The sequence below is a fragment of the Xenopus tropicalis genome, chromosome 6 (genome assembly GCF_000004195.4).
Source record: "Xenopus tropicalis strain Nigerian chromosome 6, UCB_Xtro_10.0, whole genome shotgun sequence".
NCBI lineage: Eukaryota > Metazoa > Chordata > Amphibia > Anura > Pipidae > Xenopus > Xenopus tropicalis.
This window is the reverse complement of record NC_030682.2, coordinates 89,094,931-89,122,486: the sequence shown is the minus strand read 5'-3', so window position 1 is coordinate 89,122,486 and position 27,556 is coordinate 89,094,931. Positions and strand designations below refer to the sequence as shown.

The 27,556-nt window shown below is 37.9% G+C and overlaps 1 protein-coding gene across 2 annotated transcripts; it reads right to left on the bottom strand.

Annotated features, from left to right (window-relative positions):
• Nucleotides 1–326: 326 nt before the first annotated feature.
• On the bottom strand, nucleotides 327–27,442 carry riok1 (RIO kinase 1). 2 transcript variants are annotated; one of them, XM_004915294.2, is made up of 17 exons: nucleotides 27,350–27,442; nucleotides 26,077–26,332; nucleotides 25,321–25,411; nucleotides 20,028–20,097; nucleotides 18,070–18,112; nucleotides 17,153–17,245; nucleotides 16,704–16,816; nucleotides 16,216–16,296; nucleotides 15,144–15,230; nucleotides 12,900–13,037; nucleotides 11,799–11,902; nucleotides 10,575–10,681; nucleotides 9,362–9,427; nucleotides 9,093–9,212; nucleotides 7,944–7,997; nucleotides 2,945–3,109; nucleotides 327–1,341 (listed from the first exon to the last, which is right to left on the bottom strand). In XM_004915294.2, exons 2-17 carry the CDS (start codon nucleotides 26,278–26,280, stop codon nucleotides 1,231–1,233), a joined length of 1,647 nt encoding a protein of 548 aa, XP_004915351.1. In that variant the 5' UTR covers nucleotides 26,281–26,332; nucleotides 27,350–27,442; the 3' UTR covers nucleotides 327–1,230. The 2 variants fall into 2 exon arrangements, with proteins under 2 accessions (XP_004915351.1, XP_002932721.2); XM_002932675.5 differs by lacking the exon at nucleotides 27,350–27,442 and adding an exon at nucleotides 26,691–26,790.
• Nucleotides 27,443–27,556: the final 114 nt, after the last annotated feature.

The following is a 27,556-nucleotide window of genomic DNA, read 5'->3' as shown; positions in this document are numbered from 1 at the left end:
GATCTCTACTTTCTGATTCCTACACAATGCACTGGGTAGAAGAACGACAAGCAGTAACCCTGCAGAATCTAATGATTTATATTTATAAAAGGCTCCGTGCAGTAAAGGTGTCACAGAGACAGGGATGGGAGGTAGTGGTATGTGCAAGCTATCCCTATCGCTACAGACCAGCTAAAAGAAGAATGTGGTTAAGCTACAATACCACAGCACATGTGGGAAAAGTGTGTCAAGCGAGAAAATGACATTTGTTCGTCCTTCTTTTAATGACAAAAGTTTTTCTTTAGTGCTTTGCACTGTGGTTGGCCAAGAACACAGAACAACAGGAATTAGAATAACAATATAATTTATTGGCAACATGATAGGCTGAAAAAAAGGCACTACTGTTTCTTCATTAATGGGACCTGTTATCCAGAATGTTTGGGGCCTGGGGTTTTCCTGGTAGGGGGATTTGCCCCATACCTTAAGTCTACTAAATAAAATAATTTAAACATTAAATAAACCCAACAGGATTGTTTGTCCACAATGATGATTAATTATATCTTATGTATATAAAAGCCTGCAAATGTTCTGCATGGTCAGGCCCGGAAAGGCAAATGCCAGAGGGGCTGCTGTAAGATGCCACAGTCAGTCACTATATATTGGGCTGGTGAAGGCTGTTTTGGCCTCTGTGTACTTGACATGCCAGGGTCTATTTTGAAGTCCAGTCCAGCCCTGTGCATGGCCCAAATAAATAGTGCTTAGCCCCCTTCATCCCTACAACTTTTGTCTTTGGCATGCATGCTATGACTTCATTATACAGAGGTTTTATTTCTGTACAATCAGGGTGGTGGGATTGCATCTAAAGGTGCCCTACTTAGTGGATTCCTGAGGAATAATGCCCCATTATGGCTCTATGAGTTAATATATACACACAGCTTAAAATAATTAAATTCACACTCCATTATTGCAGACACCACTGCTAATTGTTCAGCCGGTATATCTAGGGAATAAATCAATCATGCTGCATGAGTAAAAATTGTGAAGTAGCCAACATGAGCAGCTACAATGAATGACTTAGTGTAAGCTGATGTACACTGAATACTTTCCTAAAGTTCTGAGAAGAATGTAGTTCTATGCACCACATGCATGTACACACAGTGTAATGCTCCCAGTTCATCTGTAAGATGAATAGATTGATATCTTATAAACCAGGTTGCCCTTGACTTATTTTATTTTGTCTAAAATCTTAGTCTATTTCCCTTTCTTCATCTTTGCTACTCTCTCTTTTCTTTTCTTCACATGCTTTGGAACCTTGTTTTTCCTTTTCTCTCGCTGGGCTTCTTTAACCATCTTTTTCCTTTCCTATTGAAAAGTGATGAAAAGACAGGATTAACGACTGATCACAAGACATAAAACCACAGGGAAATACTGGAATTCATACCATGTCTGCTCCAAAATCTGGTGTCAGTGGGTGGGGGGAAGACTTGGCAGAATATAAAAGGATTACTGTTAAAGCAGAAAATACAAGCAATAATATTAAATGACCACTACCTAAGCCTGATATATGAGTGTTAAAGAAGTTCTCTGTGACCCAAGCTAACCCCTAGTTTCAGTAAAGTAACTCTATAGATAAAATGTTACTGTATTCCTTACTGGCACCTATTGCCATGGCAGAAGGGAAATAAGAGGGATGTATCCCATTCTAATAAACCATGTAGATATTGGCAAAATGCCTTGCACTTACAATGTTAAAGGAGAACAAGGGATTAACTAAAGAAGTAGGAAAGAAATGCTGTACATTATGTTTGGCCTTCTGTTCCAGCTCAAGGCAACTACGGCCCTTTTACAGGAAAAATCGGTGCCTCTGAAATGCCCCCAGCAGCTCCCCATTTAATTTTCTGCTAATTCACTGCACATGCTCTGTGCTGCTGTCAGTTACTGAGCTTAGGGACTGACTCCCAATATACTCTACATACAGAATATAAATGTCATGATACAAGGCTGATTAGCATTTTATTCAGAGTCTCATTACATGGCAGGTCTAAAACCAGTGAAATTAACATCAGAATTTAATAATTAGCCGTGTAGCAACAGCATATGACAAGCCAGTCTCATTTTCTGCTTGCTCATTTGTGACAGCCCCTAGGCTTAGCTTCGCAGCAGCTGTTCAGAGCACATTGAGCATGTGAGTGTCACTGACATTCCTAATAAAATCCAAGATGGGGTGCTCCTGTGACAACTGTAAAGGCCGGCATCATTACTAATATAGAGATGCTAAACCTTTAGGCTGGTGTAGTAAGTTCAGTATAGAAAATATGACATTTACAGCTATATTAATTTGTAGGGTTTAGTTCCCCTTTAGTTTTAGTTTTATTATTTGTAGTCTAAATTACCCTAACAACCAGGCAGTGGTTTAAATGAGAAACTGAAATGTGAATAAGATAGGCCCAAATAGAAATATTAGTAATAAAAAGTAACAATAATAATGTTTTTTGGCTTCCGGGGGGCCATGACCTCATTTGAAAGCTGGGAAGAGTCAGAAGAAGTCAGTAAATAACTAAAAAACGAAGAATTGGCATTCTTAAAACATGCTAAGTTGACTTAAAGGTGAACTACTCTAAAATGGGGACTTGTTGACTGTTCTCAATACCCAGTTTCATTCAGAGTAAAAGAAATTGTATAGTCTATACAGCTTTTTACTAGTGATGAGCGAATTTTTTCACAACGAAATTCCACATTTCTCCATGGGCAAATTTTTGCCGTGATAAAATTTGACAAGAAAAAAAAAGTTGCCACACAAAAATGCCCATTGACTTTAATGCATTTGGAGTAAGAAAAAAAGTTGCGCATAAAAATGTTGCTGTGTAAAAAACACCAATTCGCTCATCACTACTTCTTACCCCTGGTCAAGTGGGAGATGTGTTGAGTATAGTTATTACACCATATGATATGTATTTATACAAACCTTTTTGTCCGTTGCTGGCTGAGACTCCTGATCTTTGGGATGTATTTCTTCATCTGAATCTGATGCAGAATCTTTAGCACTATCATCATCATCATCATCATCATCATCATCAGAGTCTGATCCCAGCTGCCCTTCAAGATTACTACTCTGAAGCAAGGCTGGAACCTACACACAAACAAACTAGGTTTACAGAATTTACAGACTACATTAAATGCTACATAGAGAAAGTAGATGAAGTAAGTTTCTACAGATGAGCTGATCAAATATATAAATACAATGCAAATATATAAATACAATGCAAAAATGCAATCAGAGACTCAACCTGCAAAATTTATAGCTATTCATAGCACACTTTCCTCTCCAAGGATTCGTAGTCATTTTACTTCCGGTCTATTGATCTGAACGGAGCTGCACTGACACAAACTATCTAAATCACACCAAATCCTATTTATTTGTTTAAAGTTTCTACTTGTTAGCTATAGTTAATTCGATTTACTAATATGGCTGAGCTCTCACTGAAGCATATGTGCAGTTAGAAACCCTGGCTCTGTATATATAAATATCCATGCTGTTTAGTTTCAGGTTAGCGGTTTGTTGGTTGCCTGAAGGAATCTTGGAAATAGCACAGGAATACAAACCAGAGATGATCGCTTTTTATTTAGGTCAGGAGGACATTTTTAAACTAGAAAGGGAAGTTTGAGAAAAAACTTCATGTTGGCTTGAAAAACATGAAGTCACTGAATGGGCTCCGCCCACTTTCTCTAACCTTGGACCACAGTTTTATAGTAAAAACCACTGTGCAAAGTTTGGGGACCCTGGTTTTAATAGTGTCTGAATGGCAGTAACTTAAATTTACCCACTGAAAGTCAACAAGTGACTTTTTCTAAACTGGAACTGCAGTTACCCAGTGACTAACTCTGCAAAGTTTAGGAACCCTAGGATTAATAGTTAAAGAACGGCAGCAGTTAAAATTTAAACCAATAAAAGTCAATAGGTGAATTGTGATAGGTGGTTGGTGGGTGTGCCCACTTTTTCTAACCCTGAGTCGAAGTCACCCAGTGACAAACAGTGGGCACCCTGACATAAATAGTGTGAGAATGACAGCATTTTAAATTTAAACCAATAAAATTCAATGGATGAAATCTGATTGGCTGTAAGTGACCCAACCCACTTTTCCTATTTTTGAACTGCAGTCCCCCAGTGAACAACTTTGCAAGTTTTGGGGACTCAGGCATAAAAATTGTGAGACTGACAGCATTTTACACTTCACCATTGAAAGTAAATAAGTGAAATGTGATTGGCTGTTGATGGCTCCGCCCACTTTTTTCTAACGTTGAACGGCAAATACCCAGTGACTAACTCTGGAAACTTTAACAACCCTGGAATTAATATTTAAATCATGGCTTCAGTTTAAATATAAACCAATGAAATCTAATGGGTGGAAATGGATTTGCTGTTGGTGGCTCCTCCCACTTGTTCTAACCCTGAATATGTAATCATCCCAAAGTTTGGGATGAACCCTGACATAAATAGTGTGAGAAAGATAGCATTTTAAATTTAAACCAAAAAAATTCAGTAGGTGAAGTCTGATTGGCTGTTGGTGGCTCCCTCCACTTTTTAAAACCTAAAAATGCAATCCCCTAGTGACCCTGGGGTTAATACTGTGAGAATGGCAGCAGGTTGAATTTCCCTATTGAAAATCAATAGTTAAAATCTGATTGACTTTTTCTAACTCTGAACCCCAGTTACCAGGTGACTAGCTCTGCAAAGTTTGGAGACCTTAGTATTAATATTTAAAGAATGGCCGCAGTTTAAATTTATGAAGCCTATAGATTAAATCTGATTGGTTGTAGGCCCTGCCCACTTTTGTAAACTTGGAACATAGTCACTCAGTGACAAACTGTGCAACGTGTGGGGACCCTGACATTAAATATGTGAGAATGGCAGCAGTTAAAATTTCCCCACTGAAAATAAAAGAAATGTGATTGGCTTTTGGCGGCCCCACCCACTTTTTTTAACCTTGAGTACGAAGTCACGCAGTGACTGACTGTGCAAAGTTTGCAAACCCTGGCACCTAACCAATAAAATTCAATAGGTGAAATTTGATTGGCTGTTGGTGGCCCCACCCACTTTTTCAAAACTAAAACTGCAGTCCTCTTGTGACCAACTGTGAAAAGTTTGGGGATCCTGGTGTTAATACTGTGAGAATGGCAGCAGATTGAATTTTCCCATTGAAAGTCAATAGGTAAAATCTGATTGGCTGTTGGTGGCTCCGCCCACTTTTTCTTACCTTAAACCACAGTTACCTGGTGCCTAACTCTGCAAAGTTTGGGGACCCTGCTGTTATTACTGTGAGAATGGCAGCAAGTTGAATTTCCGCCAAATCAATAGGTAAAATCTGATTGGCTGTTCACAGCTCCGCCCACTTTTGGGCATCCAGCAATCATCATATTTTCATTCAGGCTGACCTCATGACTATATGATTCAAGTTTGAGGAGTGTAGCCTCAAAGCTGTAAGATTGGCAGCAGTTTCAATTTCCCCATTAAAGTCAAAGGGTGAAATTTGATTGGCTGTTGTTGGCCCCTCCCACTTTGGGGTCATCCAACAAATGTCGCTGTTTCATTCGGGGTGACCCCATTATTATGTTATTCAAGTTTGGGGGGTGTAGCTTTAAAGCTGTAAGTGTGGCAGCAGTTTGAAAATCTTCCCTGTCAAAGTCAATGGAGAAATTGGCCACAAAAAGACGGGGGGCGGGATCGCTTAGAAAAGCACAAGCAACCTGCTCCGCTATAGGGTGAAGAAGTGTGGAGATTGGGTGTTGTACCCCTAAAACTGTAGGAGGAGTAGCGTTTAGAAAATGAGGGGCGCAGAATAAGAAGAAGAAGCGGAAGAATAAGCCAAAGTCGAAGAACAGTATGTTGGGGTTTTCAACCCAACACAACTATCCCATTAAAGGAGAAGGAAAGGCTAATAAAGAGTTAATCTCAAGCTGCAGGCATACCTTCAGTTGTCTCAATAGTCTCCCCATATTTCACCTGTTCAGATGATCAGAAGCCAAACAGGAAGATTAAACGCTGAGCTGTGTAAAGAAAGTTCCCATAATGCCTCACTCCTGCACCGAGACTGATACCAAGTGTACATGCTCAGTTAGTTAGACTATGGGGCAGATTTACTAATCCACGAACACTCCGAGCGTATTTTTGGCGACTTTTTTCAACGCTTGCACGACTTTTTCATATTTTGCGACAAAATTTGTGCGACAAAATCGTTACTGATACTTTCCTTTGGCCAGGTTGGAGCTGCAGAATGCCATGGATTCCTATTGGAGGCTTCCAAAATCATGCACAGAAGGAACAAAGTCGGAAAGGTTTTCCTGCATTTTACGATCGTTCAGTACGAAAATTTCGTGACTTTCGGATCGCCAATACGATATTATTGTGATTTTTTTGTAAGCATATTCATGATATTTGCGATCTTAAGAAATTATCGTATCCAATCCAAATTTATCCTATTCGGGATTTGAACTCGTGATTTCATGAATCTGGCCCTAAGAGTCAGCTTCCTGCCGATTGGCTCAGATCCACATTCCTAAGGGGGGGGGGAGTAAGTTCTTAGCATTCTTGAGGGAGGGGGGAGCAGGAGAGGGGAAAGAGCAGAGAGCTGCGTGTCTCTGGCACATGAATTACAGACACAAGAAATCTTTTGACAGAGGACTCAGTGCAGCATTTCTGTGAGTGCTTATGGCTGTATTTACATAGACCTTTCTGATAAAGCTTACTTAGTTTTTACTTTTCTTTCTCCTTTAAATGAAGATGAAGCCAGGAAAAGAAATCTTTTATGGTTAAATAACAATGAGTTTAAAGTGAAACCGACACTGAAAAATTACTTTTCAAAATCTACATGTACATAAAAGTGTATCTATAGGTCATGTTAATTGTTTTTCCCTGCTTTTCTATGTAATTGTTACCTATAGTTCTTAAACGGACTGTTTTGCCAACTTGACTGTCCCTTCCCAACCTGTCAGTTATAGCTTCTAATGCTTCCTGATGCCCAAATATGTTATACAGTATGTTAAAATGTTTGATTTCAGGTGTCAGTATACTGCTAATATTTTGTCTACGATTGTCTAAAAGACTATTCTTTCAGTAACTACGCAGTATCACACCAACTTAGACACCGCTTTAGTTTTCTGCATTTTCCAAAAACAATCGTGCTAAAATTGGGAAAAGTATAGCCATGGAAGCATAGATAGGTCTTCTTACCGTGATTTCATGAATCTGGCCCTAAGAGTCAGCTTCCTGCCGATTGGCTCAGATCCACATTCCTAAGGGGGGGGGGAGTAAGTTCTTAGCATTCTTGAGGGAGGGGGGAGCAGGAGAGGGGAAAGAGCAGAGAGCTGCGTGTCTCTGGCACATGAATTACAGACACAAGAAATCTTTTGACAGAGGACTCAGTGCAGCATTTCTGTGAGTGCTTATGGCTGTATTTACATAGACCTTTCTGATAAAGCTTACTTAGTTTTTACTTTTCTTTCTCCTTTAAATGAAGATGAAGCCAGGAAAAGAAATCTTTTATGGTTAAATAACAATGAGTTTAAAGTGAAACCGACACTGAAAAATTACTTTTCAAAATCTACATGTACATAAAAGTGTATCTATAGGTCATGTTAATTGTTTTTCCCTGCTTTTCTATGTAATTGTTACCTATAGTTCTTAAACGGACTGTTTTGCCAACTTGACTGTCCCTTCCCAACCTGTCAGTTATAGCTTCTAATGCTTCCTGATGCCCAAATATGTTATACAGTATGTTAAAATGTTTGATTTCAGGTGTCAGTATACTGCTAATATTTTGTCTACGATTGTCTAAAAGACTATTCTTTCAGTAACTACGCAGTATCACACCAACTTAGACACCGCTTTAGTTTTCTGCATTTTCCAAAAACAATCGTGCTAAAATTGGGAAAAGTATAGCCATGGAAGCATAGATAGGTCTTCTTACCGTTTCAGCACCTGACAAGTCTTTCTTCAGTCCAGTCACTGTCTGGTAGAGAATCTGCATGTGGCAAAAAACATGTCAGAGAAATAAATTTAACTTTAGGGCTGAGAGAGGAAAACTTCTGTGACTTCGGCAAATCGTGCTGCCGCCTATGCCATCCCGCCAGCGATTTACATTCTAGCCGGTGGGACGGCATTTCAGGGAGATTAGTCACCCGCGACAAGGGACTAATCTCTTCTTGTGTCACAGCCCTTAGTTGCAACCAGACATTATTACAATGTCATCTGCCTCCTTTAATCAATGACAGGACATCATGCAAAGTGAGAAAAGCAAATTTGTTTTCTTCATTTTGCAAACAGGACAAAGGGGCAGATTTGTCAAAATGAGTTTAGAGCTTACTACATAAAAACTCACAATGTTCTATTTATTCCTATGGGATTTTAAGAACATTTATCAACTAGTGAGCTCTAACTTCCACTCTGATAAATACACTTCTAAAAATCCCATAGGAATGAATAGAACATGGGTGAGTTTTTATGTAGTAAGCTCTAATTTCATTTTAATAAATCTGCCCCTTTGTCTGTCATGTTTGCCTATTTACTCCTATAATGGAGTGCACCTCACTGTGGATGTAACCCTGCCCACACCAATAAGGAGTTATAGGTGGGTGTCTAATGGCAACCCACTAAATGCTTCCAAGTGACTGATGAGCTCAAGGACCATGCCGATCAAAACACCTTGTGTGCCACTACCCTAATGAAAGCACAGCATCTGTATATGCGAGAGGGACACATTTTATTTCAGAGGAGTATGGATAGGTGTGGGTGCCTAAAGGTTTACTGTCATAATTTAAGGAATTACATTTATTATTATGGCCCTGCATTTTCGTGTACCTTTACTCCTCCTCTAAAGCAAAGCAAGCAATCTAGCACTGTTCATCAAATATTGCTGCTACACATAATTGCTATTACAACAGATGGAATGGTAGCTCATATATTCATTGCTATCAGAGAGTGCAGCCAGTGAATCCTGCGGCACATTACTATATTGTTTTAATCCACTTGGATGAAATATAAAGTATATTAAGTAGAACATTATACACTGATATGTAGCATAAGTTTAATGTGGGACATAACACAGTCAAAAACTTACGTTATCCTGTTGTGTGTTAAGGGCCATGTCTTCTTCTTTCAGCTTCTGCATTGTATCTACATCTCTCTCATAATTTTTTACCTCATTTAGAGTTCTAGGAATGTATGCCTTCATAAACACCTACAATGTCAATGAGAGTATGAAGCATAGGTGAAATGTCTGGGAGAGAAAGGAAACACGTCTCCTTCCTGGCCATAAGTTATTAAAAAATTAGTAACAATGTTTTATATATAAGGAATTTTAGTTGCCAAAGTATTCTAGTTACTTACTTCTTCATCAACCTTATCTTGGCTAGATCTCTCTTCCTCTGTCCGATCAACAGCTATCTCCATTACCTGCAGAATTCAGATATATGTTAAATTATACAAGTAGATTTGATTATCATATTAAAATGGAAAATGCCAAAAGCAAATACAAAAAAATATGTATTGTATGCTTATCTTTCTGTTTTACTAGAAACTTTTAAATCAACTGTCCCCCTTTTGTGGTTAAAAGCCTACAATCAGGTCCCCCAAAATTTTAGACTAGGCATTTCCCAGGTACCACAGACCAGTTACTGGTGTCAGATACAAACCCAAAGGATCAGACAGCAGGCTCTCATATTCAGCCTGGTCATAGATGGCATATGCAAAGTCTTTATTGCACTGTGTTGATTATCATACATAGGAATCCATAGGATGTGGTAGCAGTCTAGTTAAAGGGGATCTATACCATACATTTTTACAATGCACTAAACCATGTAAAATAGAAGTGCTTTTATTTTAATACCTTTGGGTTCAAATATGTCCATAACTGCTTGAAAACTGTTCTCTACCAAGACCTTTTGCCAGCTTCCAGTTTAGACTGTTCAGTATGTGGCTGGGAGCTGCTGGCCCTGATAGACTTTGGTAAGGCAGCCTCAGCTACTTAAAGTGCAGTGAATATGCATAGGGTGGGCAGGGCTTTGCGATGTCACAGGCAGTCTGTTCCTGCTCTGCTCACTCCCCCCTCCCCTGGCAGCAGCACAAGCAGAGAGACACAGAAGGAGGAAACTGGGAGGGGTTTTCCCTGATAATGTTGAGTAAAGCCCTCCCAGTTTCCTCCTTCTGTGTCTGTGCTGTTCCCACTTCCTGTGGAAGACTGAAGCGACACTCCTATGTTTCATTTTGCTTGGGCTTCTGATTAGAGAGGTTGTGTGTGCAACTCTCATATAATGACAGTTTTAGGAGGTAAAATGCTTTCAAAACATCTTTCTTTCTGCATCATTTCACATTTTGAGGGAGGATGAATATTATAACTGAATATGAATTTTATATAAAATGTCTCCTTTAAGATTTGACTGGTAGGCACTTCCAAAAATCCATTCAGGCATATTACAGCTTTTGGTCCTGAAAAATCAACAGCCTGTACTATCTTCTAAAGGACATCATGTTACACCTAAACTGCAACCTTTATACAGATCCGTTTTATATCATGCAAAGAATATAGAATTTAATGTAATACCTTCTCCAAGTAAGCATCCATATTGTCCATAGTAATTGATGGGTCTGTTATAAACTCAAACAGTTCTCGCACCGTCATTACTGCAACGCCATATTTGACAAAGAAATCTGTCAAAGAGGAACCAGTGTTTGATCAATATCAATACTAAACAATATGTTATTCGGAAATGAACCATTTGAAGAGGATAATGATAATGTTCTTGAAAGCTTTGGGTGTAAATACTAGGGATGCACTGAATGTCAGCATCCCATTCCAAATCTAAGGCAGAGCTCTCCCTATGCGCTTCTGCTCAGCAATCAGGGCCAAGAACTAGACGTAAAGCAGGCAAATATAGTGTATGGCAACCATGATTACCTTGATTCACAAAAACATTATCTTGTCCTATCGCCAGAATGTTACTCCATTCAAGCCCAAGACCTATGTTAATGTCACTGTGTGCTTTACTATGTTCCTTTTATTTTCGCAATTAAATTTTTATAGTGTGGGATCTGGATGAAAGCAAATAATGTACCATATACTGGTGGCTATGCCTTTTGTCTGCAGATTATTAATATAAATTTCTTTTCTATTACGCTTTATTTATATAGCACTGACATAATCAGCCGTACCTCCACAAAGACTGCTCATCCCTGCTCCAGTGGAGTGCAGAGCAATCCAAGGTCAATATCATGCTTTTTCAAGTATGAAAGGAGTAAAAGTACACACCTTGTGCCATAACTTGAACTGAATCCTGGACCCTAGTGCTGCTAGTAATTCTACTACTGGGTTTTTGCTTCCCAAATTAAAAATTAATTTCCAAGAAATACCACAATATAATAACGTCAGGGGTTGAAACATAAGGAATCAGCAGACAGGTCCCTGGAACTATCATTGAGATCACCTGTACATTAGAGGCTAAGGGCCAGATCATGTCAGGCCCCCTTAAGCTCAGAACAAAGTTATGGACATATGAAAACATGGCTGCACAGATCAAACTGTTATAGTTTTAAAGATACTGGAATATGAAAAGAAGCATTCTCCTTTATATCTCACCCATTTGCCTTGCAGCAGATTTAAACAAAAGAAATAATTAAAAAGTTATATTACTTATCTGAATGGTTATTTTACAGGCCTTGTGTAACGATTCTACATAGCTAAAAGCTATACTCAGGGATTGGTGATGCTCTACAGAAGCAGAGCAGTTGGCAGAAGCACAGTAAGTTAATAAAAAAGAACCAGCCTTACCATTAATATTAGAACAATCCTTTCGAAGGAACTCCAAGGCATGAGGATGATCGTGTTCAACTGATTGAGATACATCGATGATATACACCTTTCCATTGTGATAGCTTGTATATTCAGAAAAAAAAGGGGCAATTAATATACACTAATAATTGTCATATAAGATATTGTATTCCTCATCGCTTTGTTAGGAGTTACACCTTCTTCCAACAGTGATAAACAGAAAGCCCTAATTATTTATATGTGCATTTATTTCTTGGAGTGAACAGTGCCCTCCAGTGGACAAATCATCATGACACATGGCAGCATGCAAGGCAACAGTATACTAAAAATTAGTATAGATAGCAAATTGTTTAGACAAACATGAATGAGTGAGAAGTATATTCCGCAAACTCAGCAACATAACAAAACATAAGGTGAGCACAGTGACGAAAAACAAAAATGTATACTATATTTCAATATTTAATTAACACGAGATGCCCTTTAACAATATATGCAATTTTTACTCTAGTCTACGCTCTCTCTACATTCTATAAATCTGTGAACCAATAATCTTACTAACCACCAGCAAAAGAATCTTTGGTTACCTTATTATTTTAATTATTATTGATATATAATTTGGAAAACAGTGGTCAAACTTCTGCTTTCAACTGCAAATATGTAAAGATTTAATTTATATTGTCATTTATGTTATTTTGGAGAACTAAACCCTAAAAATGAATATGGCTAAAAATGCAATATTTTATACACTGTACTACTTATTGCCATATATACCAGCCTAAAGTTTCAGCATCTCAATAGCAGCAATATTGTGAGTTGGTCCCTAGGCTCAGTAACTGACAGCAGCACAGAGCACATGCAGTGAAGCAGCAGAAAAGAAGATGGGGAGCTTTGGCATCTTTAGAGGCAGAAATTTTCTGTGCTAAAGGGTTGTGGTTGCCTTGGGCAAAACATAACGGACAATATTTCTGCCCTACATCTTTAGTTATGTTTTAGTTCTCCAAAACGTTTTAAAGGGAGCTTTTTAAAGACATTAAAGCTGAGCAGAGACAGAAGACAAAAATAGCTGCAATTGCAAATTTTTTTTGGATTAAAGTTACTTACAGCATGTTAAACTCACTGAGATCAGCATGTACAAGCCTTGCATCTTGGTACATTCTCCTCATATACTGTATAATATCTAGGTAAAGCTCTCTAGCTTTGGAGTCTGATAGTGGAGCATTTTTCAGAAGAGGTGCAGGCCTAAAGGGAAATCATGATGCAGCAAGATTAGTATAAAAACAAAAAATCTGAATATTGAACTATTCTGTAGGTAAGAATTATTAATTCAGATGTGTATATAGTATAGATATGGGTATACAGAAATGTGTTTCTTACTTAAGATAAATATCCACAAATTGACAATACACATATGGGATCAGTTATCTAGAAACCTGTTATTCAGAATGCTCCAAATTACAGGAAGGCCATCTCCCACAGACATCACCTTGTATTTGATGGTAACTAACCTGCATGAATTCATATTGGAGGCAAAACAATCTGATTTAGTTTATCTAACTTATAAATAATTTTTAGTGGATTTAAGGGGCCTTTTTGTAATTTGGATCACCATACTATATCTGTAAAACCCCAAGTGCCAAGCATTCCGAATAATAGATCCAATACCTGCACTGCTTTATGAGACAGTGGATATAAAAAGTCTACACACCCCCTGGTAAAATGTCAGGTTCCTGTGCTGTACAAAAATGAGACAAAGATAAATCATTTCAGAACTTTCTCCACCTTTAATGTGACCTATAAACTGTACCACTCAATTGAAAAACAACCTGAAATCTTTTAGGTGGAGGAAAGAAAACCAAAAAAACTAAAATAATGTGGTTGCATAAGTGTGCACACCCTCTTCTAAATGGGGATGTAGCTGTGTTCAGAATTAAGCAATCACATTCAAAATCATGTTAAATAGGAGTCAGCATACACCTTCCATCATTTAAAGTGCCTCTGATTAACCCCAAATAAAGTTCAGCTGCTCTAGTTGGTCTTTCTTGACATTTTTTTAGTCGCATCCCAGAGCAAAAGCCATGGTCCACAGAGAGTTTCCAAAGCATCAGAGGGATCTCATTGTTAAAAGGATTGTCAGGAGAAGGGTACAAAAGAATTTCCAAGGCATTAGATATACCATGGAACACAGTGAAGACAGTCATCAGCAAGTGAAGAAAATATGGCACAACAGTGACATTACCAAGAACTGGACATCCCTCCAAAATTGATGAAAAGACGAGAAGAAAACTGGTCAGGGAGGCTACCAAGAGGCCTACAGCAACATTAAAGGAGCTGCAGGAATATCTGGCAAGTACTGGCTGTGGGGTACATGTGACAACAATCTCCTGTATTCTTCATATGTCTGGGCTATGGGGTAGAGTGGCAAGACGAAAGCCTTTTCTTAAAAAGAAAAACATCCAAGCCAGGCTACATTTTGCAAAAACACATCTGAAGTCTCCCAAAAGCACGTGGGAAAAGGTGTTATGGTCTGATGAAACCAAGGTTGAACTTTTTGGCCATAATTCCAAAAAATATGTTTGGTGCAAAAACAATACTGCACATCACCAAAAGAACACCATACCCACAGTGAAGCATGGTGGTGGCAGCATCATGCTTTGGGGCTGTTTTTCTTCAGCTGGAACTGGGGCCTTAGTTAAGATAGAGGGAATTATAAACAGTTCTAAATACCAGTCAATATTGGCACAAAACCTTCAGGCTTCTGCTAGAAAGCTGAACATAAGGAGGAACTTTATCTTTCAGCATGACAACGACCCAAAGCATACATCCAAATTAACAAAGAAATGGCTTCACCGGAAGAAGATTAAAGTTTTGGAATGGCCCAGCCAGAGCCCATACCTGAATCCAATTGAAAATCTGTGGGGTGATCTGAAGAGGGCTGTGCACAGGAGATGCCCTCGGAATCTGACAGATTTGGAGTGTTTCTGCAAAGAAGAGTGGGCAAATCTTGCAAAGTCAAAATGTGCCAAGCTGAGTATTAGTTTAAGGGTGTGCATACTTATGCAACCCCTTTTTTTTTTTTTTTTTTTTAGTTTTTTTGGTTTTCTTCCCTCCACCTAATAGATTTCAGTTTGTTTTTCAATTGAGTGGTACAGTGTATAGGTCACATTAAAGGTGGAAAAAGTTCTGAAATGATTTATCTGTGTCTTATTTTTGTACAGCACAGGAACCTAACATTTTATCAGGGGTGTGTAGACTTTTATATGCACTGTATGTGTGTAAAAGGCAAAGATAAGTTACTTAAAATGAACTGATGTGAAATCAGACAGCTCTAAATGTTTGTTTACTTACATGTCATTTTTCCCAATAAATCCCATAACAAGCACGTGGCTTCTCAACATGATAGGCTCTGGGCAAGGGATCCCTGCTGTGTTCAGCCTGTAAATAATTAACATAAATACATGGTACAAATCAGTTAGACATTTTTAAAGAATGAAAAAATGAAAATCCAATTTGAGTCAAGTATAGTAATCTCTGCCTCGGTGGACAGATGGGATGAAACAGACTTTTTAATTTACATTTTTCCCCCATAAATTCTAAGAGATTTATCTGGGAACTGAAAGAGGGCCTACAGCTCTTTTATAGTGTTGCTAGATTGAGCCCCTGTCATTGAATATAAAATGGTTTTGGAGCACATTAGAAGTGAACAGAACCTCTCCTTATATGTATGCAAAACAGCAGGAATCTTGCTCACGGAATCTTCATTCCCCCTACTGTTATAGAGAATTTGGTTTGGGAACAGAAACATTAGAGCACAAAAAAGAAAAATTATTAATTTGAATTAAATAACTTTTTGCAAAAAATGGTTTCTTTGAAGAAAAAGTCCTGGTATTGATGCAGTAATGCATTTAACACCACTGTACATTATGTAACATCATATATGGTACTAAAGCTGTCTGTATTTGCATATACGGTATATCCAAATATTGAACAGTTATTGTGGTGTAAAAAGCAGTGTTAAATTGAAAAAAGACACATATAGCACTGAAAGTGACTGCCTCAGACCTGGCATAACCCAGTAGTGTTCTATAACTATCGTGATCAGCTACTTGTAAATGATTATTTCCCTGACTGTGATACATGGTGTTATTCATGGTTAAGGAAAACAGACAGGTTTACACAACTTTTAACACTAGGGGTAAACACATGGGGTAAAACAATGCCTTTATAAATATGCCCATAGATGTAAAGGTATTTAGGGTATCTAAATTTCCTGTTATTAGCTGGCTGAAAACATCAATATCAGATTTTAACTTTGCACTTTGGTAAATGAGTAAAATAATATTCAATGCAATAGATGATATTATTAGAAGATAAATCTGAAAAACAAAATATCTTTAGGGACAATTTCTTATATACACACCTTATTAAGTTCCTCATTTCTTTTTCTGCCCATGTTTTCACCATTTTCCTTGGATTTCCTTTGCAGTAGCCATGACGAAATCTTAAAAAATACATTTATTTCTTAATTAGCAGTGGACATGTCAAAAGGGGAAGGCAATCTATTAGTGTTATTAAGCAGACACTGGCAATAAAAAAAAAATTCAACTTTTTTTGATTTCTAAATTACTGTGACTCCCCAGTTTAAACTGTTATCTGGCTTCTGCAACAGGCAAACCTAAACAAAGCTAAACATTTCTATGGACAGAGATTTGTAAAAAATAAAAAAAATTATAGTCTTAAAAAAAAAAAATTAACCTACTTGCTGAAAGTTTATTGAGAAAGCCAAGAGAAATACTTATAACACAAAACAGACCAACTGCAAACTAATATCTAACACTATGATACTAATTTTTTTATATGATTTTTCCCTTAAAAAGGAACAAGGCATATCCTCCCAGATTTCCTCACCTGAATTCCCCACTCACATATTTATCACGATCCTTAAACATCAGAATAGATGTCTTGTAAATTTTGATTGCTCTGCTGTCTCCAGATGAAGTGCCTGCATGGTACACATTTGCCTAGAAACATAGTAAAGAATTCAGTAAAGAATTGTATTAATCTCAAATTCTGTAAGGCTATTATTTGAATGGCAAACTGTCCAACTACATGCATTATGAATTTCGCACTAAGACACAAATAATTTTTCCCCTAACAGTCACTAAAGAGAAAATATTTAAATATATATTCTTGTATGACACTTGCTTCAGAAAAAAAAGAGAATACAAAAAATGCCAAGAGAGGAAGGTCACATTAATTGGGTTATTTGTAACCTCATCACTAACTAGGAAATAATTTTTCTAGATTTAGAACAAACTAAACACATTCATCAAATTCAGACAAAGTAATGAACATACTTCTTTGCCAGTGCTGATACACCCATTGATTTCTGATATGACCCCTCTTGTGAGCATCTTAAAAAGAATCATCCGAGTCCTAGGATCCAATACCTTAAAAATGACAGATAAAGATAAAGATAACTAAGTCAGGCAGTTATTCACTTTATTTATTAATGGCTAACAAAAGTGATTTTAGCAGCTAAGGTTCTTACAAAGACAAGGCAATCAAGTTCAACCGTTTGTTCTAATGCTTCCTACTTTGCTGAATGGGAAGACCAAATAACAAATCAGGGGTAGGTATAAAGAAGAATAACTATACCATTGAAATAAAGGTTCGGTTTTCAAGCTCAACCAATATCAAAACTCAGGAACAGAACCATTGCATTGTAACAAAATTCTGTACCACAGACATAACAGGTATAAAGATGCAAAAATATATTTAATTTCAATATTTGTTTTATTTTAAAGTGTAAAACAAACCACTGCTTTATATATTTATGACCGTGCCTTGTAAGAGCACTTATATCATAGGTCTGCAACATGTCTCTACAGCTACTATTAGAATACCCAGCACCTAATTTGATCCATTTACTCACAGGTAAATTCAGCAGCAGCAGCTTACACAAAAGTTACAGATACACCACCCAAGATGGGTGGGTCGCTGTAAGAATAATCACCATAAAACAAGATGTTGTGCAATCCAGAGCAGTACTTAAGGGTGGAGCAATGAGTGTACAAGATGGAGTGAATGAATTACAGCAAGTCTATCAAATAGGGAATGGCAATGAGCAAAGACACAGGCCTCTGATAATTGTGGCTCTCACAAAAAACCCACTTATTGCAACCATCTAAGTGCCAAGGGCCTAGGAATTTAATTAGCAATATAAAAGTTATAAATATCTACGTGATAATGGCTTATGAGGATAAAAGTTTACCTGCTCCACTGTTGCTCTGTCAGATTTATCTTTAACTCGGTACCTGATAAGGAAAAATATGGTTTAGTTCAGACAAAGTCACTGAAAATGCCCTAATTACTTTATCACAAGAAACGGGTATGAAATACAATATCTACACTTACATAGTTTTCAAGATTGCAATTAGATAGAGCTGAGAACTAGCCCCAGCAATTTGCAGTCATATTGAGCTACATTCTCAGCTTATGTTAAAGATTCAGTATACCCTCTTTTTACAATGGGTAACAGAAAAGTGCTAGTGTTATTTTCTGGTTGCTAGGGTCCCAATTACCTTAGCAACCAGGGATAGGAAAGGACCTGAATAGAAAAACGTTATAAAAAAAGTTATAGAAAAAGTTATAAAAAGTAACAATAACAATAAAATTGTAGCCTCATAAAGCAATAGTTTTTGACTGTTGGGGTCAGTGACCCCAATTTGAAAGCAAAGATTTAGTAGAAGAAGGGGCAAATAGTTCAAAAACTATAAAAATTGAAAAGTTGCTTAGAATAGGTCATCCTGTAACAAAGTTAACTTAAAGGTGAACCATCCCATTAACTGGTACAAATTTTTAAACTACTAAGTCACATTCTACTTCCTGATCCCAAAGAGAAAAATCAAACAAACCAACAGCCCACTGAGAAGCCTGTGTGTATATAAACACCATAAATATAATATAAGCAAAATGAGGATATATAAAGAACACTGTGGAGGTTGGGGTTGTTTTCCCTGATTAGATTAGCTTGTGAGGGGATATTATTACTTGTTAAAAGTACATTAGAGCACATTATAAACAGATAGCAGGGGAATGTTTCTCCTTAGAAAAGATCAAACATTGAGAGGGCATCCCTTTACACTTTAGGAACAAAACTTTCAATTGAAGCAGTGTAGGTGGTTCTTCACGGTGAGGGCATCCTGCCGGATGACATTTTGATACCAGATTCTATTACAGGTATGGGACCTGTTATCCAGAATGCTCGGGACCTGGGGTCTTCTGGATAAGGAATCTTTCTGTAATTTGGATCTCCATAACTTAAGTCTGCTAAAAATTATTTAAACATTAAATAAACCCAATAGGCTTGTTTTGCCTCTAATAAGGATTAACTACATTTTAGTTGGTACACAGTACTGTTTTATTGTTATAGAGAAAAAGCAAATCATTTTAAAAAAATTTGTTTTTTGTTTATAATGGAGTCTATGGGAAACAGCCTTTCCATAATTCAGAACTTTCTGGATAATGGGTTTCCAGATAAGGGATCCCATACCTGTTCTTGGATGATTTCTTACACAAGCATATTATACAAAATATACAAAGCTTTAGTAATCTTAGGATCTACAAGAAGTTTAGCATAGGTATCAGTATGTACAGTTAAGATCTATTTAAAAGGAATATTGTCATGGAAAAACATGTTATTTTTTTTCATAACGCATCAGTTAATAGAGCTTCTCCAGCAGAATCCTGCATTAAAATTATTTTTTCAAAAACAGATTTTTTTTTTTTTTTTAATTATTTAATTTTGAAATTTCACATGGGGCTAGCTATATTCCTCATTTCCCAGGGTGCCACAGACATGTGACCTGTGCTCTGATAAACTTCAGTCACACTTTATTGCTGAGCTGCAAGTTGGAGTGATATCATCCTCCCTTTCCCCTTCAGCAGTCGATCAGCAGAACAATGGATTTTATTTGGAGGGGTTATATTTTATGGACTTTTGTCTTTTTTTCAACCCAAATCAACTATGTCATATATATAAGCATAAAAGTAAGCAAAATTTTTGTAACTGGAACAAACTTTTATAGTTCAAAAACAGGCAGAGTCACTGGCAGCTATTTATCCCAGTTTCAAAGGGGTGAGAGGGAAAAAGTTATTTGTCTCTTCCATTCTGCAGTTCTAATATCAAAAGGATATTAATATTTATTTTGGTTTGATTTCTTTACTCACGTATCTGACTCCTTCTGCCTGGATTTTTCACTGACTTTATTGAGAACAGATTCAGAAATATAAAGCTTACCTGAAAATATACAAATTTTAAAACATTTCCTTAATTTGATTTGCTTTCACCCAGCTTCAAAGGAAGATTATTGTGATGATTATACAACTATACAATATAGATTATCTTTATAAGCAAAGACAGAAATGCTTATGAACTGATGCACCTAATGCACTTGATGTAAAAATAAACATAGAATAACTATAAACCCACCTAGTCTTGTAGACAATGATAAAAATATGTGGTACTGGATTCACTCTGGCCTAAAAATTATCATTATCTTTAAAAATGGCTTCTCTATTGAAGCTACCCAGGGTCGCCATCAAAAACTCTGGGGCCCCACACAGGTTATTTATATGGAGCCCCCCATGAACACAAGTACGCAGTACCCAAATTTTGGCCACGCCCCTTGTGTGTGCAATAAAAACGCTTGCCAAAAAACGTTTGCCAAAAATATCGCCATACCCTCCTACCTGTGCCTGCACCCAAATTAATGAAATACGCTGGGGTGCAGGCACATGTAGCTGATATCCGACGAAGATACGAAGTCTCTAGATTTTGGGTGGATACCGGCTATATGTGCCTGCACCCGAGTGTATTTCATTCGGGTGCAGGCACAAGATAGGGTAGATCTAGCACAGCATGGTGTATTCTCAGCTTGCCAAAAATACGCCCGTGTGGCATCAGCCTTACTCTATAATAAGCAGTATATATAAGGGCTGTGGCACACCCGAAATGCCATCCCACTGGCGAGAATTTAAATCGCCAGTGGGATGGCATATGCAGCGCCACGATTTCCCCGAAATCGCGGAAGTTTCCCCTTAAGGCAACTTTCACGATTTTGGGGAAACCGCAGCGCCATCCCACCGGCAGAATCCAGAATAGGCACAACTGTCTGTCTACTCCAAACTATCAAAATGGTTACCTGTGTCTTTCAACTCCAGAATACCAAGCCGCAAAGCTTTTCTAAAGTTAGCAATTTTGATGACATTTCCAAAAATCCCCTCAAAGCTTCCACTTTGCAGCATCTTATCTCCCACATAGTGTTATGTACCAAGATAAAACACCCTAAATTTGAACACCAGGGGTCCACTGAACAGTTTGATGCCCAATATGTATAGGTTTACCTAAATATGTGGCATGTAGGGGCCCCAATGGGAACATACCCCCATATGATCTATCATTTCAGCTCCTGCAAAATCAATACATTTACATCCTTTATGTGGGATAATGGTACAAAAAAGTACACTCACCCCAGAAAGCCATATATTTTTGGAAAGTACACATTCCCCCGAATCTATAATGGGTAAACATTTCTTTTTGCTCCAAAGTACCAATCCGTAAAGCTTTTCTAAGTTTGCAGATTTTTATGACATTTCAGAAAATCGCATAAAAATGTTGCACTTTGCCGCATTTATCTCTCAAAATTTCTTGATAAAGATCAGAAAAAGGCAAATCACCCCAAATAGGAACACCTAAGGTCTACTGAACAGTTTGATGCCCAATATGCATAGATATACCCAAGTCTGTGGTATATACTGACTGCAAAATGGTTGCCAACTTAGCTTTTGCATACAAAGCCCCCTGTCAACGTATTATGTGCCGTAACACCCCCTAACTATACAGAAAACCCAGAAAACCATATAGTTTTGGAAAGTACACATTCTGACAAATCCAACATGGGTAAAGAGTCCTTTCTACACCAAAGTACCAATCTGCAAAGCTTTCCTAAAGTTAGTGGTTTTTATGACATTTCAGAAAATCGCCTAAAAATGTTGCAATTTGCCCCATTTAACTCACACAATTTCTTGCGTACAAAGGCAAATCACCCCAAATAGGAACACCTAAGGTCTACTTAACAGTTTGATGCCCAATATGCATAGATATACCAAAGTCTGTGGTATGTACTGACCCCCAAAATAAAAATAGCGCATATGGATTTCTCGCCTGCCAAATCAACTTTTGCATACAGAGCCCCCTGTCAGCGTATTATGTTCTGTAACACCCCCTAACTATACAGAGACCCCCAGAAAACCATATATTTTTGAAAAGTACACATTCTGATTAATTCAAAATAGGTAAAGTTAATTTTGTACACCAAAGTTACACACAGCAAAGCTATGCTAAAAACATATTAGGAACACTTATACAGGGATAAAAATGCGATAAAACCACAAAAATTGTGCAAATCAGTGAAACAACAAAATAAGTCACACGACAGTGTAATTAGTGGTCAAAATATCTGATCCAATAGTCACGCTGTCAAAATAAGCAGTTTTTAGGGAAAAGAAACTAAGAACAAAGTGGTAAAATGAAAAAAACAAAGTGTTTGTGTATACATGTTGTGTACATGTGTAAAAGTTGTGTGACAATGTGTAAGTGTGTATATAAGTGTGAAAAATGAAAAAATAAATAAATAAATAAAAACTGCTAAATTGTGTGCTGTAAGTGTGTGTAAATGTATGTAAGTGTGTATAAATGTATGTAAGTGTGTGTGTGAGAAAAAAAAAAAAAAAATCGGCCTTACCTGCCCTGAAGATCAGATCGCTGCTCTGTCCTCCATGCTGCAGTCCTAGACCAGGAAGTCAGTAGCGCTGGGAGGGAAGGAGGAAGCAGGAACAAGCAGCAAACGCGATGCAATTGTGTCTGCTGCTTGTAGGTCGGTCCTGCGACGATCGCATTGCAGGACCGACATGACAGCCCCCCTGGCTCGTTGCCCAATCATCGCTACAAACTCTCTGCAGTGGCGGCACATGCTACCGCTGTAGGGAGAATCCTTTATCTGCCAACGACGTATGAGACACGTTGTTGGCAGTTAAACCTTTTTTCTGCCACAACGTATCCCATACTTTGTTGGCAGTAAAACGGTTAAAGCAATTAAATTTATATAATGTACTGTTTCCCTGCGCTGGTAAACATTGTGTGTTTTCTTCAGAAAGACTACTATATTTTATATCAACAAAGCTGGAAATAGGATAAATGGCACAGCTTAATTTACTGGATTACAAATAAGCTCTGTAGAACACCATTCTATTCTACATAGTATATCTGTTATCTTCAATGTAAACCAAGCATTTTCACTTTTGAATGTCTTTCTGAAGCAAACACACCAGTTTCACCAGTGCAGGGCAGCTGTCTATTACATTACTTTTATTTTTTTCGTTTTACTGTTCCTTTGTTATAGTTTTAAGCTTAGTGAAGTTTTTAAGGGTACATTATTACTGCAGCTTTTATTTAGCACCATCACAAATTACATCCAGGTGTATATAGAAATTCCGCTAGCTGTTGAAACTACATCTAGCCGTTGCATCCATATACATATATATATATATATATATATACACACACTATCTCTCCAGTAAGTAAAATCCACCAGCACTTCCAAACAATGATCCAGTGCGATTGCAGGACAACCTAATGAACTTCCAGATTTTTGGAAGTGATGCTGCACCAGAATCCTCTGCTATCATTCATTACTTCCCTCTAGCCTTCCCATCCCTCTGAACATGTTTTAATAGGTTGAAGGTCTGCTCTCTGCAGCTCTGTGTTTATCCAGATATTTATCATATTGTGATTGGACAGGAGTGAATATAACAACAATAAGCAACTAGACATCTAGAGAGCATAGAAACTGTAAAGAGTGAAGTTATATATTTTTTTTATATAGTTATATATATTTGATACGGTTGACCACTCCCTCCTAATGCAAATTCTGCATTCGATTGGTCTCCGTAGTCAGGCTGCATCCTGGATCTCTTCCTACCTCTCTAACCGTTCATTCACTGTCTCCTATGCTAACAAAATCTCATCTCCAGTTCCTCTTAATGTGGGGGTACCCCAAGGCTCTGTACTTGGGCCGTTGTTGTTCTCCCTTTACACGCTGTCTTTGGGAGATCTTATCCGTTCATTTGGCTTCAAATACCATCTGTATGCTGATGATACCCAAATTTACTTTTCGACCCCTTCATTAACAGTTGAAACTGAGACTCAAATCTCTAACTGCCTCCTGGCTATCTCCAATTGGATGAACCAACGCCACCTCAAATTCAACCTAACAAAAACTGAACTAATGATCTTTCCGCCTAAACCTGGTCCTACTCCCCCCTTTTCTATCTCTATTGAAGGCACCCTCATCAACCCTGTCAATTCCATGCTTTGTTTGGGGGTGATCTTTGACTCCAGTCTCTCCTTCTCTGACCATACTAACACCACTGTCAAAACCTGTCACTTTTTCTTACGCAATATTGCCAAAATCCGGCCCTTTCTTTCTACTGTAACAGCTAGGCTGCTCATGCATGCCCTCATCCTATCCCGACTTGACTACTGTAACCTGCTGCTAACCGGCCTCCCTAATTCCCATCTTTCCCCCCTACAGTCTATATTAAACACCGCTGCCAGAATTCTCCTCCTCTCATCCAGGAGAGTTCAGGCCCTTCCCCTGCTAAAGGCCTTATCATGGCTTTCTGTTAAACAAAGAATAGTTTACAAACTCCTTCTCTTAACCTTCAAAGCCCTCCATTCCTCTGCTCCTCACTACATCTCTTCCCTGGTGTCTCCGTACGTTCCTGGCCGACTCCTTCGTTCCTCGCAGAGCAACCGTTTGGTTGCGCCCCCCACTACTACTGCTGTTTCCCGCCTTAAACCCTTCTGCCTTGCTGCCCCTTACATTTGGAATTCCCTCCCTGATGTCCTCCGGAGAGAATCATCCCTCAGTCTTTTTAAAACTAAACTTAAAGACTACCTTTTGGAGCACTCGCCCAGCACCTGATCTGGAAACTGGCACTTATACTGTAATGTCACCCACTGTGACCTATAGCACTTATATTTGCCTATTTGTGTCTGTTAGTTACCCCTCCCATATAGATTGTAAGCTCTACAGGCAGGGACCGCCTTCATCTTGTGTTTCTGACTCTTATTGCAACTGCACTTTGTATTTATTGTATTTATTGTTGTACTTTGTATTTATCCATTATCTTTAACCCCCTGTCTGTATTAATGAATTCTACTGTACAGCGCTGCGTACATAAGTAGCGCTTTATAAATAAAGATATACATACATTATATCAATAAACAAAAAGCAAGCTATTATCAATAAAAGGATGCAGAACCAAGCACTTTGGGAGCAGAATCTGTCAAACCGAAACTGCACCCTCATTACAGCTAGTTTGAAATATGCACAAATCACTTCAAGGACACTGAACAGAAATTAAGGACTTACACTTAAGGCTTGTTATTTGTACTCACCCAAGTTGATTTTATTTTCATACTTCTGTAAAACTTTATCTGACACAGTGTAGGTTTTAGAGGACCCACTTTGTATGTCATTTCTGTTAGCCTGGAACACAACAAAGTGGTTTCTAAATAAGAATGTGAAAGAACATTAAAGGAGAAGGAAAGACATTTTGGCATTTTACTGCCAACAGATTAGCCACAATAGTGCAAGCTAGAACACTATATTTAGTGAGCAGAAAGTTTTACCATATCTGAGTACAGAGTCCTAGAAGCTCCCTCTCTCTGTTTAAGATAGAAGCTGCTATTTTAGCTTTGTCTCAGTAGCTTCCATGCTGCAGCTTTAGCTGCAGGTAGCTAAGATCTGCACAGCACAGTTGGGCGAGGGAGCAAGAGAAGGGAGGGGGAAAGGGAGAGAGGAGAAGACTCATTCCCCTGCCCTGAAAGATGTTTCTGACAGCAGGAAATCTGATACTGAAGAACATGTGTACAAAAAAGAAGAAAGGAAAATCCTGTGTTTCTTTTGCAGCTTTTCTGTGAGTGCTTATGGCTGTATTTACATAGACCTTTTCTGATAACTCCTGGTATGATGAAAAACACAAAAAGTAAAATGGTTTATTCAAATAATATGTACACCAAAAAACTTAACATGTTTAATGCCTACATGGCACCTAATCATATGTCTTAACACAAATTACAACAGGCCATAAGCAACCGTAATATGTCAAGAATTATTTTACTTTTAATTCCCTTCAAGGCAAAGCAAATTACCTGTGGATTACTACTTCTTGTAGCCGAATAGTGCTTCATGTTTGTATCAGTTCTATCCCAATACCAATCATCATCCTCATCCTGCTCCTCATCCTCACTATCCTCTTTATTGGCTCCTTCCTCCTGCATTGATGCCTGTTCTTTTCTCATGAGGAAACTTTCATAACTTTCCATTTCTTCATTATCTGACATTTGAGAAGTCATTGGCTTAACCTTTGCTCCCTTGTATAAATTATTTTGTGCCTTTGCTTTATACCTGGAAAAGAGTGTATCCAAAAAATGTTACAAGAATAAAAAGTAACACATGATTAACTAAAAAAATAGATTTCTCCATATAACACACAATAAACAAAAGTCTACCAATGTTTCCCATTAGTACATTCACTGGATACACATCCCTGCAAAATGGGAGGTTTTTGTTAAAGAACGGTAACACAAAAATATTTAAATACGTCACAAAACAATATTTATAAGTCACAAAACATCTTTAACATTAGGTCTAGCCTTTCCCCCCTTGCCTTTTTTAAATGCTTTATGTAGAATTTTAGTGACAAACTGCTCGAAAGCAGCATGGCAAAAAGGTGACAGGTGCTTGAATTCCTGTGTGTACTGACCCAATTTGAACAGCAATTTTCGCGAATCAAAAGCACAATTGGAAAAGATTTGGAGTAACGACGATAATTTCTGATGTGCTTAAATTCTTTTCTTGGTCATACAAAAATATTGTGGTTGCGATCCGAAAGTCACAAAATTTTTGTATCTGAGCTATCGTAAACGGAGAGAAAACCTTTCTGGCTTTGAAACTTCAATGCATGATTTTGAAAGCCTTCAATAGGACTCTCAATAGCACTCTACAGCTCCAACCTGGCCAAAAAAGGTCACAACACCAAAGCTTGAATGAATTCTGAAATGGCCATAGTCTTTGCAAAAAATACAACTTTTTTTGTGGAAGTTAATGGAAACCACAAAACAATCGCACTATTTTAACGATATTATCGTGGTCATTACCAAAAGTTCTATAAATTGGAAAAAATAGAATGTCTCAAAAAAAAAAATCGTGGTTTAATGAAACCATAATGAAGCCATAGTAACCTGGCCGCTAGTCTATGCTGGGACATGTAAGATTTATTTTGGGTTGAGGCGGGGCTTCCACTGACCAGTTTGAGTTACGAGATTTATAGTTTTTTAATTCCCACCTCTGTACACATTGCAACCATAGACTATACTGCCTAAAACCTGACCAACCATCAACCTTCTTTGTACAAGTACTCACCCGGTTACTTCGGAAGTGTTTATTATATCAGTAGCTCACATGTGGCGTGCAGACTGTACGTGCGGTGCGTCAAGACCACGTGACCAGACAGCGCTATGTGACGGAACTGGTGCTGCCTTCAGAGTACGCGAAAGCATTTCAGCTCTCTATTCCGGTCTCATACGTGCCACAGTGCGCACGCGTATTAGCGTATGTAGTTTGCGCATT